General features: G+C 48.9%; 1 protein-coding gene across 4 annotated transcripts in view; it reads left to right on the top strand.

Annotated features, from left to right (window-relative positions):
* The window catches only part of LOC118299476 (limbic system associated membrane protein), a 493,821-nt gene that overhangs the window by 320,505 nt on the left and 156,045 nt on the right, over positions 1-17,271 (top strand). For 2 of the 4 annotated variants that reach the window (XM_035623272.2, XM_035623271.2), the window contains exon 2: positions 2,878-2,956. In XM_035623272.2, the coding sequence (XP_035479165.1) occupies positions 2,878-2,956 (79 nt within the window). Of the gene's footprint in view, positions 1-2,409; positions 2,957-17,271 lie in introns of those variants that run through there. The other 2 variants (XM_035623270.2, XM_035623269.2) reach the window with 2 other exon arrangements.

The following is a 17,271-nucleotide window of genomic DNA, read 5'->3' as shown; positions in this document are numbered from 1 at the left end:
AGTCCGCTTCAATTCAATCAGGCCGCGGCCAATCACACACACTCATAGATATCAATCCCCTTAATAGGCCCCGTTTTGGTTCTTTGTTCTTTCTCTTTTCATCAGGACCCGTGATTTATTCCATGTCTCGCAATGTTTTGAGAACAAATGTCCTGCATCCGCTGCTTTGGAAAACTCAAACGTTTCCTTCTTGGGACATGTCCCATCCTTCTACCAAGTGTCATGGTAATATGGCAATTCTTTTTTGCATTACCCCGACCAACAAACGAACATAACCTCCTCAGAGTTAATAATGCAGCTCATCTGACTCTGAACTTACTGCGCGCCTTCTTCTATTCATTTGTCAATCGGCTCTTTCAAATGGAAGGGATACATATGTCTGGGCTGCACAGTTTCCACATGCCTATTGTTGTATTTAACTGCAGTATATAATGTACAGTTTACACCAGAGCAGCAGGCATATGGCCAATCGTTGCTTTCTATACCGCAACAGCGCTGAACGCCTACCAGCGTGATAGTAGGAAGTCTCTCTTCCACTCCTCAGTGTGTGTGTGTGTGTGTGTGTGTGTGTGTGTGTGTGTGCGTGTGTGTTTGCAAGTGTTGGGTATAGAGCGAGGGATCACTGGCCTTTTGTTAGGTGCTGGTTGAGGCTGCGGTGTCTCGGGCCTGCCCTTCTCTGTCTGCCTGCGGCACAAGGAAGTTATCTCTACCTGTTAGACACACACACACACTGACACACACACTCACACACTCACACACTCACACTGTCTCTCAGACTTTTGAGAATCCCAAACTGTGGATACAGCTAAAAGCGGCCCGAGAGCCGCTCCCCCGTGCGAATCTGTATGCAGAGCAGCGCCTGCGTCTACTTCGACTCCTCAGTGATTGAGCATCTCAGTGCTCCTTTCGCTCTAATACTGCCGACATGAGCGCTCCCCGATAGCAAGCACGTCCCTGTGATTCCCTTTGTTTGTATGTCTGCGACTTGCCTTCCCTGCGATCGAGCCGCGAAGCCTACACGGCACAGCATATCGGCGTGCGGCTGCTGTCCGAACTTGCCTCTGATCTGGCGCTTCTAAGTCTGCTGATGCTGGAAACAAAGGCTTGACACACTGACTTCGAAAGGTTCAACCGGGCAGTCGTAGTGCGCAGGACGGCGTCACTCCGCGCGCGCGTGTACCGGAACAGTTGCATTATAATGAGAGCTAAGTCGGAGTGATCACACAAAGTCCGTGCCACGTTAACGCCGCGGTCTTCTCTACTTTTAAGCCACACTGTGTATTGTATTCTCGCCGCGTCCCACTTGCATTTGCAACCGAAATGGCCCCGGAGACGAAACAAAAAAACGGAGGATGCGACCGACGCTGACGATTTTGCATTAGTATTAATGCAGTTTCTCAACCAAATGAGAACGCTAAATGGCGCCGCCCTAAATTGTTGCGCCGCAGTTCATTTAGCACATCGCCGAGTGAGCATTTGATCACGGCCTATTACGCCCGTGCCTGATTGGCAAGCGGTGGGAAATTAGCTGCTCATGCTGCCATCTCTGCAATTTTATCTGTTTGAATCGGAAGCCGCACGCCTTCAGTAAAGTGGCGTCCTTGCCCGGGCTAAAAGTGGATGTGATTACTGTGGATGTGAAGCCACGGCCCTGTGGCGGTCTAGACGAGAGGCGCTTACGTCTGGTTCAGCTGTTTTCACAGCCCAGCTTCGCCCCCTGTTCATGGTCACCGCTGAGTGTTTATACGCTCTCGCATCTGTTTTCTTCTCAACTGGACGAGAGTATTCCATGCGAGTCGTGTTTTTTGGAGACACATTACCGCGGCCGTGTTTACTCTTTACCAATTAAAAAGACGTAGAGGTTTTCAGTGACAGATTCGATCGCCTGCCGCACCCAGCACCTCTTGGAAGTTATGTAATCTCTCTTTCTTTTTCCCACTTGATCATAATTAACCACAGAAAGTTTTATCCACTTGAGAGTGAATGGCCCGTGGCCGAGCGGACACTTATACCGGATACAGCGTGTGGACTAATGATGATACAGTGATACTGTAGTGATCCCCCACTGGGCAAGTGTCCGTCTCCACGCCCGTTACATCAAGGGAGATGACTGAACACAGTTGAGTGCATCCCCTGAGGACCACTTCTGGGAACGTACGTCCAGACATACAAGGGCCGCGGTTATTCTTCTTTTATATATATACTTAGAAAAAATCTGAGAAAGATCAGCATCTCTGTGTGAATTCTTCAGTCTCTCATATCACTCAGTCCTCTCCTTCCTTGTGTCTCACCAAAAGGGACCTCAGGTGGTGCTGTTGTCCTGACAACCAATGAGGAGAGCATCACAGTCAGACTGGCTGGATACTCAGAGAGAGAGAGAGAGAGAGAGAGAGAGAGAGAGGTGGTTGTGCTCGTGGTTGTGCGGGGGGGATGAACAGAAGCTCGCTTCTCTCCATCGCCGCTGCTGGCTGTGCGCGTCACCTCCTTTTACGCGGAGATCATTACGCAGCTGCCGGACGACGGAGCGAGGACCCCGCGCGTTCTTCGTCCCAAGTCTGTCAGGAGAACCCCCGCGCATCGCCCGTCCACCCGGGACTGCGTTGGACCTAAGGGCGCCAACCTGCGCGTTTTCCCGAACAAGTCTGGACAACTACTGCTCCTCGTCCTCTCTCTTTTGGGTTTTTTTTTTTTTTTTTTTTTTTTTGAACACCTTGGATCTATCGCTCCAGGAGAACCTCGCGCTCCCGTGTCGCTTCTTCTTCTTCTCCTTCTTTTGTTTTCTTCTTTTTTTCCGCTCAAAGATGCAAGTCGGACGCAAATCGTGTTGGAGGCAGTTGCAGGCGTCGTTTTTCAGACTGCTGTGTCTTATCCCCACAGGCTTCCCCGTCCGGAGTGTGGATATGCAGCGGGCCACCGACAACATCACCATCCGCCAGGGCGACACGGCGATCATAAGGTAAGACGCGTCTCTCAACTCCCCTCTCCATCCCTCCCCAGTGCCCCTGTCTCCGTCGTCCCGCGGAGCAGTGTGACGGACTGGCGCCGATTTGCGCAATTGGAACCGGTAACGTTGCGCAGTTGCCACGGGGGATGGACATTGTTTGGATGCGAGTTGATCTGCTGTGGTTTCCAACTTTTATTTCACCCCACCGGACCTGGAAGAAAAACTAACATTCCTCCAAATCATACGCCATCTTCACTATGTATGATTACGCATGGATGTTGAAGTGATGCGCATAGTCCCACTTTTACGCGAGCTGTGATGGCCGAGGCTCCTTTTTATTATTTTATATTATCGTTAGCCTATTATAATTATTATCATCATCATCATCATCATCATCATCATATTTGTTTTTTCACTTAATCCAAGAACCTCCCCGACGAGGCGAAGTGCGTCACGGTGTCCAGGGCAGAGACTTGTCTGTGTGCGCGTTGATGCCGGAGACAGGAGGTCTAGACTCCGATAAGTGGACGATGCAGAGGATGAGGAGGAGGAGACTGAGAGCCGTGCACCCTCGTTTTGGGCATGGAATAATTGCAGCTTGCAAGGGGACAAGTATGTTGGTGAAGAGCAATCGAAGAAGAAAGAAAGATGACCATGTGTTTTTCGTTTGCAGACTTATGGATTTAAAGCTCCAGTCTCCAAATGTGCAGTGTTTTTTTTGTTTGGCGTGTGTGTGTGTGTGTGTGTGTGCGCATCCCACCTAATCACTTCTCAGACAATGTAAGCTGTCAACTGCGCCATAGTGATACTGCGCGGCAGATGTCAGTGACCACGCGACCTGAGCCCTGAGTTTTGGGGCACGTTGTGTCAATGCAAAGGGGATTTAGACTGGATTGTTTTTTTGTTATTCGCCCCCCCCCCCCCCCCACAAACAAGTGGCTTTACCACCCCGAACCGCCCTCCCCTCCCCCACATTCACCCCTCTCAAAAGTGGGATGTAGTGCTGCAGGGAAGTCCACTGGTATAATAGGCTGCACACAGAACACTCAATCACATTGATTTTTCTCTCCCTCCCTCCCTCTTTGTCAGTCCCCCCCCCCCCACACACACACTTGCCTGCTGTATTTACAGTGCCACCACCACCAGGGCCCGAGTAATGAGTGTGAGAATAAAGAATGCAGTTGTGGGTAAGACCTTTAACACTTGCCTGTCGAAAAAGCCCGCAGGCGCACAAACACGGCTGCTCGCAAGTGCCCCCGAGCCTGCTCATTTAGGTGCACACACGTGCATACGCATACCTACACACACACACACACACACACACACACACAAACACACACACACACACAAAAGGAATAAATTCCGTTAATGGATTCCTTCTGGCAAACAGGTGCCATCCATTCAGGTGCCTCGCTGATCAAATTAGTCGATTGACTCAGTTACCGTTCAACTCGCCAAGGGGTCACGGCTATTTGTTTCACTTTTCCAAATCCAATTGGCTCGCATCCTCGGCTATATCCGGCCCGTTTAGACGCCCCGGTCCGTCTGCTCAAAGGTGACGACAGGCTTTTGCGCCCAGCAAGAGGCAAATTGGATTTCGCCTTTTCCGAGAAAAAACCAAACACACTCAACCCGTGTCCACTATTTTCACCATTATCCCCGATGAGCGATCGGCGAGTAATTATCTGCGGCGATCGCTCAGCGAGCGTTCATAGTTAATCTGACGTTTGCGAGAACAGCGATCGCTGTTATTCGCCGGCAGTCAGGCGATAGCGATAAACTGCAGTTTCCAGCCCCCGTGGCTCCGCTGGAAAAACAGCGACCATTTTTCACACCCAGTTTTCCACCCGACCAAATTGGATACTGGACGAAGACCGAGGGGAAAAACCCCCACGAAAACACGAGGGCGGGAACGTTGAGCGAGGGTGGGAGGCCGGCGGCTAGTAATTTGTCGAGCTGCGCCACGTATCTGATTCCATAAGCTGGGTTGTGTGAATGCCGAGGGGCTACTGGTGACCCGGAGGGGCGTAATAAGGTGCCCGTGCTCCTTTTCCTTTTGTTTTGTGGAGCCTGTGGCTGCAGTCGTGACATCCGCGGCACAAGGGGAGGGATGCAGGAGTCGGAGTAAAAAACAGCATGTGGCCAAAACAACTGCAGTGACAGGACACAGAGCAGCGGGGGGGCCCGGCTGCTGAAATGAGTAAGGAAATGTATTTTATTTTTATTTTTTAACCATGGGGCCCCAGAACTGTGTCTGGCTGAACACACGCGCAAACAAAAGTCTTTCTCTTGAAGCTCCCAACGTTTCGGATTTGCAGCACGTTTGCGACGTCCGATGTGCAAAATTTAAGCTTTTTCAGAATTCACTGATGCCATGAGCTATTCGTCTGAAACCACAGTTCAAAGAGCAAGGTGCCTAAAATAAGAATAAAGTATAAGCATTGTACATTTCCATCAGCCTGAATTAATAAGATGGCATATAAAGGCATACTATATATATTTATTTTTCTTTCATTCCATCAAAAAAAGTCAACATAAAACTAATATTGACATTCCTCCACCAACCCCGGGTGCCTATGGGGGAACGGCAGTGAATCTAAATTGATTTCCACTAACCGACTCGTCTTCCGTCGCGCCGGAGAGAAAGTCGGACGTATGAAAAGGGGTCGCGCTCCCGTGAGCCCAGATACCTGCAGCGTCTTTTGGTCTCTTTCTCTACGAGCAAAGTCGTCCGGCGGCTCCTCTGAACGAGATCCCTCCGTTTGGACTCCTGTAAACATTTTCACACACCGGTCGCGTGAAAGTGAATGAGAGCTCGTCTGACGGGCAGGCGGCCCTCCGGGGATTAAACCGCGGTGACCGTGCAGGTGTGAACAGCTCCTGCGGATCCTCAGCCGGTGATTGTGTAACAAACGCTTTACTCAGAAGTAACTGCGCGTCCTTAAGCTTCCTCCTGTTTTAATGATCTGGTGGCTGCGTGTTGCGTTCAAAGGCTGCTAACTATCTGGGCCCTTACATTTGTCCCCCAAGCGGTCCTCTGGCTTTAGAAGAAAATACATCTTCTTTTTTTTTTGAACATTTGTATCTGCTTGAAGTGACACTTGCCCCTGGAAAGCATGAACATTAAATTCCGGCATATTAAAATCTAGGCCTGTATCCCAGCAGCCGTGTCTGAGACCTATAAGATTTGGGTCACTGAAAAAACACCACATTACTCAGAGCTGCCCCCCCCACCCCCCCTCCATGGTGAATTGGCCTGTTTTTCCACAAGGATGACGCCAACAAGTGAAATCGAACTCTTCTCGTCGGGAGCGGGCCACGGTGTGAATCGGAGGAGAAGCGAAAGAGCAAAGTTTCCCCCACATTTCTTCGAGCTATTCCTGTGTCACAATACTTTATTTGAATTGCGTTTTTTTCCCCATGCTGCGCTGTTCCCCCAAAGGTCAGGGGTCGCGATGTCATGAAAAGGCCTGATAATTGAAAATGGCTTGCTGAAACGTACTAATGACACCGCCTCTGTGATTGCTCTCCTCCGGCTCGAGTTTCCGGCGTGTTACTTTCACAGAAGACGATTCCGCACGGGCGTTCTGCCCCCACAGAGGGCATCTTTGTCAAAACTCACCCCGGGGAATCCTGCCTTCGAGTGGAGTCACACAGATATTATGTATTGAAATGCCGCCGGAGGCGGAGACGCTACATGAGACGCGATGTTCGGTCTAATTTAAGTCTCCGTGCCGTTTTTGCGACGCCAGGGAATAGTTGGAATACGGTTATTTTCCCTTTGCATTATTAAAACCTTAACTATTGAACTCCGGTGACTGATGCCTGTGAGTGTGCATTTAGCCACACTTCAGAGAACTGCGCTTCTCCAACACGGAGACAAATTCCACCATCTTTCGTGGATGGTGGAATTTTTGGCCGGCCTTCCATTCAGCACAACGGTCTGTGAGGATCTGGCCCTGGCACCGATGCCGGGAATCGTAATAACACCCTTCTGTTGTACCCACGAGAAAACACGCTGCACAAGGAGTTGTTTCAAAAGAAATGATCGCACAATCAGCGCACGGATCTGACCTGTGGCCAACGATTTCCTGCTGCCACGTGGAATTATGATGGAGGCGCGGTTGAACGTGTTCATTTTCACAGGCGGCTGTGGACGGTGCAGTGCGGGCCGCATTTCCGAGTGGACGGAGCAAAACGGAGAAGGAAAACGGATCAATTTCTGGATTTCCGGGCAGAGGGCAACAGTGCAACATTATTTGGGATGTCCAGTCCCCAAGGGGGGGTCTCTATATTGCCTCTCTACAGCCCATCAGTTCGGAGTGCTGCCTTTTTCTTTTTTTTTTAACTGCCTGGAGCCTCCCTGGGCAACTCTCAGTACCTCTATCTCTTAATCGCTCTCGTTCCTCCTCCTCTTTTCTTTCTCTCTGCCGGCATTGAATTGTCCAGATGCACCGACTTAACCTGATTCGCAGTGTACATGAAAGGGGGGGGGGGGGGGGTAAAAGGGGGAGTTTCCTTACAAGAACGATGAAGGCGCGTTTTTGTTAAACGGGAAGAATGAGAGCACTCGACGAGAAGAAAGAGACACAAATGGAGTGAAGACGGATGATTCTGATGGGTGGAATTAGGGGGGTGAGGGGGGGGGGGGGGGGGGGGGGGGGGAGGCGAGGGGGAGGCAGGGACACAGTATTAGTACAATCAGCGCAATAATCCCTTCTGTTCCAGCCAGGGGCCGACGCAGGATTTTCAAATCAATTTCATTTTCACCCGTGATGCTACAGTGGGAGAGCTGAGTGCCTGCCAGTCGGGTCATTATGGCCTCGTCCCAATTTTGGCTCGGGACGGAGCAGAGGTGCGGGGGGGGGGGGGGGGGGGGCGGCAAGTCTTTCGGAACGGCTCGGAGTCACGGCGAGCGAGCTCCGGAGGCTTTCATGATCCTGGCCCGCAGGATCTGAATAATGGCCAGACGCACAGACCGTGTGTGTGTGTGTGTGTGTGTGTGTGTGTGTGTGTGTGTGTGGGGGGGGGGGGGGGGGGGGGGGGGGGGTTCTTTTCACATGTTCTGAGTTCTGACGCTCTGCCGTCTGAAGCTCACAGCCCAGTGCTTCTTCACAGCCCTCACACCAGATATACGCTCTCAGCCTGTGGTCTGATGTCTGCTGCTTCGTCCTGAAAGCAACTCGCCCTCCGTCTCCCCTCCTTACCTAGGCTTTGGTAGAAATAGAACGGAGCTGTATTCCTGTTGCTCTCAGAAGCTAAGGAGCTAAGTGGAACAGACACAAAGGGCGTGTTTCAAATAAGCCATGCCCCCGAATGTATATGATCTCGTTGCAGTCGGGCCTCCGTCTTTCAGATGTCTGTATCACTAGTTGTGTGCTCCATCATTATTATAAGTACAGCTGCTTTAAAAATCGCATTTCGTTCCATCTTCAATGCCGTTGAACCGCCAGCGTTCAGCAATTTAGCTGCTCAAGGGAACAAAGCAGGAGTTCAAATTGTCATTCTATATTATTCAGCTCACCCCTGCGTCACCCCTGACACCAAAGGAGACAAACTAATAACCAGGAACAGCGGACCAGTGAATGAGCCCCGGGGTTAAGCTCCGTTCAGCTGAAACTGGCGGGCGCGGGGGGTTAAATGAATTCAAATCTCTCAGTCCCGTCGGGATGAATTCAAATTAAAGCTGAGCCACGTGGGTTAGAGCCGTCATGACACGCGTAACCCTGCATGCCGTCTTAAACCCACATGACGTCAGGGCGGATTAGGGGCCCGTGCAGTAAGTGTAGTCCTGGATGAGCGCGCTCATTATTGTTTACCTCCCGTCTCTCCCGAGATCAGCAACAAAAAAAAAGAGAAGAAGAAGAAGAAGAAGAAGAAGCTCGTTGACCCACTGACACATTCTGAACAAGATGGCGTCACGCTGTGGCGACAGATGCGGTCGCACAGCTGTGTTGCTGTCACCAGTAAAGTATAATGTGTATTTGAATTATACGCTCATTCAGCATGCGTTACGGGATGAGCCCGGTAAACCTGCGGTGGAACCAAGGTACAGTACCACGGCCGTTACAGCCTCAATAACTGTACTTCAGGGGTCGATGTCTCGCCAAATTATTATTTGTGAGTGTAAAGTGTCGTGTGTCACAGAAAACGTGACGCACTCATCCTCCATGCTAGAAGCCATGTGGCAGGGATCTGAGCAAATAGTATTCATCGATATTTGCTTATTCATCATGCTGTTATGTTTTTGTTTTTTTATGAATACCATATCATTTTAGTTGTAAAAACTATCTTATGGTGTTGAGAGTTCATTTTAGAGCTGCAACAGTTAATCGATTCATTACTAAATTAATCCAATAATCAGTTCAGGTAGTTTTTATGGATTCATCGTTTTAAATAGTTGAAATTCTCTGATTTTCAGCTTCTTAAATGTAAATATTTTCTGGTTTCTTTGCTCTTCTATGACAGTAAACTGAATGTCTGTGGTGTGTGGACAAAACAATGCGTCAAGTTGGAGTTTTGGGAAACACGATCGACATTTTTCAGCATTTTATGACATTTTATGGACTAAACAACTTATCGATTAATCGAGAAAATAATCGAAAACTGCCACGATGAGACAAACGTGTCCTCTCTCACCGCTCCTCGGGAAAACGTGATTTGCTTTGTCATCAAATGATTACTTTTAACACATGATGATAAGCTGTGATGAGATCTTTTATTGTTCGATAATGGAGCCAAGCCTGGAAACATGCTTGTCGGGGGGGGGGGGGGGGGGGCTAAAAGAGTGCTACATTGCGCCCATTAAAATTTCAGTGTGTAGTTTGGTAATTAACAGAAGTAATGAGTGAGTAATGAGTGAGCCGATTGCGTCGTAATCATGAGAAACAAGGCGCGTAGCTGTTTGTGACAATGAAATCCTTAACTCCACTCCGTTAATCACTGTAATGTCACGTCATCTTTCTAAATGCCAAATGTATCCGGCCTTATTGATAATGAAAAGTCATTTGACTTATGTAAGTTGATGACTCAAAACCTTAAAACAACCACATTACTCATCACCAGAATTTGTCTAATTCGATATGATGCTGAGTTGTATTCAACATTTTTCTTTTTAACACAGTGCGGGGAGGGTGCAGTTGAAATTAATCAAAACAAAGCTCTGGGTGGTTTTATGAATAATATGTTTGTATTACCTTTCCAATGATGAACACTGCGGTTTCAAAGTAAATTGCCAATAAGACGTGTAAAACGCATTTGAATGTCTTCGTCTGTATAATTAAAAAACCTTTATGAACACAAACAGATCTGGATACGGCACCGACACCTTGGCAGTGGCTTGCGCTCTGCGAGCACTCGTCTAGTGTTCACAGTAAGATTCGTTAGAGATTCTAAAAAGACAAATTGATATTGCAATGATACTATAGGGCAAAATGAGTTGTTCATTGTTAATTGATCCTGCGTTTAAGTTACCTTTGAGGCCAGAGATGGGAGCAACGTCACCTGAGTTGACCGCCTTCCAATACGACAAGTCGTAAACGGGCTCTTTTACATTTCACGGGATCGGGGAGGAAGGGTTTTCTCCAGCCAGGTTGACCTCTGTTGGGGCAAATAAGACCAAACCGCTGTTATATTCATTTTCACTAGTGTATTAATACAGGTTTCACCCCTGTTGATATACGTTAAGCAGCCATTTTGGATTTTTGATGTTGGGGTTTCTGAGTCTTCCGTCCGTCTGAAATTCTTTCTCACCAGTTCAAATGGAAAGCACCATAATTCCATTTGTGTCGATTTCTTTGGCAGGTCTTAATGAAAGTATATTGCAGCATTTAGGGCTGCATTTAACGATTACTTTCATAATCGACTAGTCTGTCGATTATTTTCTCGATTAATCGATTAGTTGTTTGGTCCATGAAATGGTGAGACATGTCGATCGTGTGTCCCAAATCCCCGATATGATGTTTTGTTTTGTCCACACACCAAAGATAATCAGTTTACTGTCACAGAGGAGCAAAGAAACCAGAAAATATTCACGCGTAAGAAGCTGAAATCAGAGATTTTTGACATTATTTTTCATAAAAGCTACTTGAACCGATTGACCCATTATCAAAAAACTTGGCGATTCATTTTAAATCAATTGTTTTTAGCAGCTCTATGCAGTTAGATCATTATTAAAGTCAGCATGCATGATTCACAGGACTTTTTAAGGGAGTTTTTCAGCTGCTGAGGATTTCTAGACTATGGCCCATGAAGACTTCCTGTTTATTCACTCATGATTTACAGACCAATCACAAGCATGTATCCAAAATAAGGTATTTTTTTTCTTTGAGGATACAGTGATTTTCATTAACAACCAAGTTGGCCGCCGATGACGCGGAGGCGTCTGTTCTCTCTCCAGTTGTGACAGCGTTCATCACGATCTGTCACCTTTTTACAAACCAGTGAAATGTTGCACAAACACCTATAAGGGAACTGCTCTCGTAGCGTCGGCGTGTTTTCCACTCTGAGTATTGCTTTTCATTTCAAAAGGCAAGGAGATGAAAAGGCCACAGTGCCAAAGGTGCGGGAGATTAATTAGAGTTTCTCTCTTGAGCATTTGGCATTTGAGGAAATGGAGATGACACCGTGGCCCCGCAGTACTCGCGCCGCGCTCCCCCGGCGACTTGGTTCGGCATAAATGTGTCAGTTGTAAAGTTTAACTGAAATCCTTTTTTTTCGATTCGTACAGCACGGTGTCGTGAGATTGAACTTTTCACGTCGCGGCGTTGGCGAGCAGAAAAAAAGAGGGACGAGAATGTGTTCTTTCTGTTTTTCATTCGCCATTAATTATTCCCATTCAATTCAATTTAATCCTCGACCCAGCGGAACAAAATTGTTTTCAATTACTGCAATCTGGCTCTTATCTCCGCATGCAACCGAGATTACCTCCAATTAAGTCAGGTCCCCCAGCGAGTCGTTCAGATATTGATTACTGTTGGCCCTGCAATCATAAACCTCCCTTGACCTTTTTTGAATTGTATATATTTACCATCGACCATCGACAAAGCCTTTTTTTTTTGTCATCTGCCACCACCGGGCTTACGGAGAGCTGGGGGGGGGGGGGGGGGGGGGGGGGGGGGGGGGGGGGGGGGGGGTGTCAGCATGTGGCAGGACATCATGGAGAGAGGGGGACAGCAAATATGACCTTAAGCGTTAAGTGATGGTCGGTGCTTCTACTTTGGTGGTTTGTTTGCTCTATAGTAAAGTTTCTGCAGAGCGAAATTGGGGAAACGCTGCTCCCCGATTAGTTGCATCCGTACAAATGAGTTGTTTTTGGGTTTTTGGTTCAGCCAACATGAGCGGGAAACACACTAATGAGGCTATTTGACACCATGGTGGGATGCTCTGACAGTCGGGATGGGCGAGTCTGGACCAGGGGTCTATACCCCCTGTGACAGACCCGAGGCAGCTGCACACACACACACACACACACACATGCACACTCCGACCCCCACTTCCCCAATCTATTTAATCACGCTCCGAGTTTTGAAAAGCACAGGTCCCATAATTTGAGACGTGTTACGTTGCTCACGTCTTGGCAAACTGTACTGAGCTGCAGTAGTGGTATGCCGAATAAGCAATTAGCAGGTCCCGTCTGCATCACAGGATCATTCTGGTACCAGAGAAAACGAACTGCTAACGGACGATTTCATCTGGCATCTCACGAGGAGCGTCGTGCTCAATGTTTTTTTTATAGGCGATTCGTGGACTTCCGCTCGCACGTCACCGGGGACCGTTGCGTGATGGGCTCACGTCAGCCGCCATGCTTGTCGGCGCGCGTCAGCGTTTCCAACCCATGAGTTTTTAGCACTCGTGGGTCATCTCGGAACGCAAGCCGTCATCTAGAGCTCCACCTCACATCTGTAAATGTACACGGACAGACAGACGGACAGACACAGAGATAGACATGCACAAAGTAGTCTAAACCACGTCAGTGGGAATTTCCACTGCAGCGGGGGTCTCCAGGGACACATTTTAAACATATAAAGTTTAAACACACACACGCGCGCGGAAATTGGTCCTAAAGGTCCCGAAGTAGCTAAATTGGCTTCATAAGCTGTGTCACAGGCACCGCTGCGAGAAGCCAGACTGCAATAATTCCCTTCCTGTTGCTTTTCAGAACACTTTGCATGGACCCGGCCCTTTTTTTAAAATTTCATTTCACATTTTCGCAGTATATTCGCCTCACAGTTTGACAAACTCCCCGCCGTACACCAATGCTCAATTTAGCAGTAAGAATTTGTCTTAAAAGAAAATTGGGGCTCCGTTTAGTCCGTCTGGTTTCGTCCAAACTGAGTCGAAAAGAAGTCTGCGGACATCGGGCTATGTCTCTATCGGGGTGGGGACTTTATGGGGACGTCTTTTCAATGACCAGGGAACGACGGCCTTTCACCTTCCACTTTTCAACCAGATCTAGATGTGGTTCATATGTGCGAAAAGACGTCTGTCCAAGGTCCTTTCATCCAGTTAAATCAATTAAAACACAGCAATCCACTCCAAATTTATTGGCATCCACTCTTTTTTCAAGATCGAGTTTTGTTCTCCTGTGTTTCGTCCTCAAAATGACTCTACAGCTGTGTCGTGGGATCCACAACACGTCCGCTCGCTATCACTTTGCCTGAGGAACATCTCCGTCCCCCCCGGCCCCTGCTCGTGACCCTTCCCCTCTGTTTTATGCGCAAGTGAAGCCCCCGCGTGCCTGGAAGAGCTCATTAACGTTTCAAGTTTCCAATTTGCTCAACTGCTATCGCCCCTGCTAAGACGCGGGGAGTTTTGCCGACGTTCGCATCTAATTGCTTTTGTCTCACAACGCCAAGGGGGAGGGGGGGGGGGGGGGGGGGGGGTGTGTGAAGGCGACGCGGTCCGCCTGAAGTAAACATTGTACCCGAAGACTGGGAACAGGTGGCCAAGTACAAATACGCAGTCCCTAGGAGAGACGGCGGTAACAGCCTTCCTTTGTGTCCTCACACAGAGGGGAAACAAAGGCAGGAAAGCACTCAGCCTGTTTAGTTCAGTCTTCTGAGGCCTTGCTCAAAAGTAATGTCAGGTTTTTTTTTGTTGGGAGCGGGGGGGGGGGGGGGTTCTTGAGGCCGTTTTCCATTTGTTATACAACCTGCCACAGGGGCTGTCAAAACGTGATCATGTGCAGGAGACGGTGGTGTTGTGAGTTGTGAAATCTGTCTTGCATGCTTTTTTTTGGGGGGGGGGGGCGGGGTAGTGAGGAGGAAAGTGTACAACCCACATTGTTGTGTAGTGATGTAGGGTTTCGCCCGCCCCCACGGTATGTCCGCGTGTGCATCCATCTCCTCACATTTGTGTCTGTGTGACAAAGTTATGTGAGAGGCCTACTCTGCCAGGGTAACAGAAGAAAAAAGAGAAAAAGCCAAAACCTTTATGGTTGTCCAATCGGCCGTGGCAGGATCCACTAGAAAAGGGGGTCGGCGGGCGCACTCCATTGGCCGCGCCGCCGACCGCGACATCATCTTTTTTCTGCCACATTGTGTTGTCGCCGTCCGCCGATGCACAGTGGGACCGCGCGCCACTCCGGCGGACGGCGCCCGCGTGCCCGAACACAAAGTGATGGCGGCTGGAGGGAGCTAAGCCTCTTTCACAGCGCGCCCCCCCCCCCCCCCAAAAAAAAAGAAGAAGAAGAAAAATGTTCTGCTTTTGTAGAAACCAAAGAACAGCTCTTTGTGCCACTGTGTGATAGTGTAGTGTGTGTGTGTGTGTGTGTGTGAGTGAGAATTAGAGTCACCGTCACCAAAGTGACAACAGAAGACTGTATATAAAAATGGACGGGAGCGCTTGGAAACTTGCATTCTCTCCAATGATCACCACTCGTTGCAAAAAGAAGTCCGCCTCTTATGGAAGTCCTTGTGAAATAAAATATGACTAAACTTCTCGCCTGATTTACAACGTCAGTAAAAATTTATCTGAGGAGTTTATGGTCTCATGGTCCAATTAAAAGTCTTCTCCAATACAGAACAATGTTCATTTTAGTAGATAGACGATATCAAAGACCTTATTGCATTGGGGGGGGGGGGGGGGGGGTACAGTGTGATGGACAGCTGGTACCGTCCGATGCGGCACTGGACGAGCTCTCCGTCAGGCTCATGGTTACTTCAGAAACACAAAAACAAGATGGCGCCGGGCAAACTGCCAAGCGCGAGTCTTCAGAACGGGCAGCTCCCAAAAACCCGGGGGGGTCGACAGGTTCGCTCGTCTCGCCATCAATTCGCGGAAAGGATATGTCGCAGCGCTCAAGCATTCCGCTGACACGACATTCACCTGAAGGTGACACAGCTGGGCGCGCCATAGGAGTTGCTTCTTCGACTCCTGGCTCAGCCCCTGTGCAGGCGTCGCTGCGAGGCACAAGGGACAAGGGTGGCGCGACTACACTCCATTTACAGCATTTTGCTTTCTGCCCACTGCGGATGATAAATCGGACTCCCCCCCCCCCCCACCCCCACCCCCCGCCGGGCAAATAAGATAAAGAGAAGAATAGAGCTCAAGGCTGCCGAGTCAGAGACTATGTATGGGAATGTGCAGGATGTATGCGCATCTCCCTCGAGGCGCCGGCGCAGTTAATTTAGCCACTGAGGTTTCGATAGTGATGTGATATGTGCGAGTCGTGTTTGTTCCACACTCGCAGCTTTTTGAGTCAGCATTTTCTCGAGCCGTCTCCGTCCCGCCGTGCCTCCCCTCTTGATTCGTATCCCACTCGTACCTTTGTCCATAATTCTCCCGCTCTGTCCTCTTCTCTCTACTTACGCCCGGTGTTGTAAAGACACTTTTGACTGGTTCTCGTTTCCGGCGTTTGCTTCGCGAGTTTTCGGCAATTTTCGCTTTTTCTCTCCATGGCCTCGGATTACTTTTCATGTCATTAAGCTTTCCTCGTGTCTTGCCAGCTCAAACTCTCCTCACTGAAGTGTGCCTTGGCAACAAACCTGCCTCTTCTCTGCAAGCTCGGGATGCGCTTACACCAGCTGCATGTGTGATGCTCTCTCCTCCTGCGTGACTTTCCCCCCCGGGTGGGCTCCATTCGCTCTGGGTCCGGGGCTCCTAGTCGCCGGACCCCCCTCCCCCCCGGGTGGGCGCCATTCGCTCTGGGTCCGGGGCTCCTAGTCGCCCCCCCCCCCGGGGACTTTTACAGAGTTTTGTCACACAGGGGTATCACAAAGACAGACGTCGTCTGATGAATAGTTGGACGACGCAAACTCCAGAAGTCGCCGGACCCCCCCCCCCCCCCCCTGTTCTCTGCTGCTTTCCTGCCAGGTTGAATCTGTTTGGCAAAGCAAAGGACACATAAGGACGCAGGCAATGGTGGTGATGATGATGATGATGATGATCACAGCGGCAGTCGGGTAGACGATGGGGGGGGGGGGGGGGGGGGGACTTTTGTCATTCCAGAGAATAATCGCATTTTAATTATGGCAATGAGCTTTTTTTTTTTTTTTTTTGCTTTTTTTGTCATTAGCAGTATGATGCCGTCGTTAATGTCGCTTGTGATCGACTGTGTTGAATTCACATGCTCCAGACTTTTTGGGCGCCATTCGTCACTTAAGTGTTGTTTTTTAACTCCAAACTGGATTTATTGCTTGCAAAAGTGGAGCACAGGTCACACAGTGAATCAATACATTTTTTAAATATATATATATATATATATATATATATATACTGTGTATATATATTTAGATTTACATGAACCCATTTGCTCTCTGCCTGCTCTAACCTGTTTGCTGGGATCGATGGCGGCCGCTGGAGTAACATGGAGTGTAATTACTGTACGTGGGCTGCCGTCAGCGTTAGAGTTCCACGTCCAGGGCTGCTGCTGAAGAGCCACAAGTCAGCACGATTGTGTAAACCAGGCCTGAGAGAAAAAAGTATGTGTCCTTGTCCCCGACAGCTTCTGTCTGGCATTGAACAATACAGTCTGTTCGAAATGATCCTATCTTCTGTCACTCAGTCCAGAAAATGTGTGAAATTTGTTTAGTTCGATTGTGCGAGTTCGTCCAAAAGAAACCAAATGAATTAGACGTCACTTGATTGGAGAACAAAGGGTCCGGGAACTCGTCCCCAACGTCTCAACTCTGTTTTCTCTTTGTCGCCGCATCATAGAGGAATCCTTCACACTGTGCCGCCACGATTCTCTATCCACAGAGAGACCGAAATAATAACAGCAGCGAGTTCATTCAAGCCCAGAACTTGGATGTTCTCATCTATACTTTTGGAAAGAAAATAAAGGAATAAAAAAAACTTTTGAGCAAACTCTTCGGTCTTCGGCGCGA

Source organism: Scophthalmus maximus, chromosome 11 (genome assembly GCF_022379125.1).
Source record: "Scophthalmus maximus strain ysfricsl-2021 chromosome 11, ASM2237912v1, whole genome shotgun sequence".
In the NCBI taxonomy this organism is placed as follows: Eukaryota; Metazoa; Chordata; class Actinopteri; order Pleuronectiformes; family Scophthalmidae; genus Scophthalmus; species Scophthalmus maximus.
The sequence above is the reverse complement of the archived record's forward strand: the minus strand, read 5'-3'. Positions and strand labels throughout refer to the sequence as shown.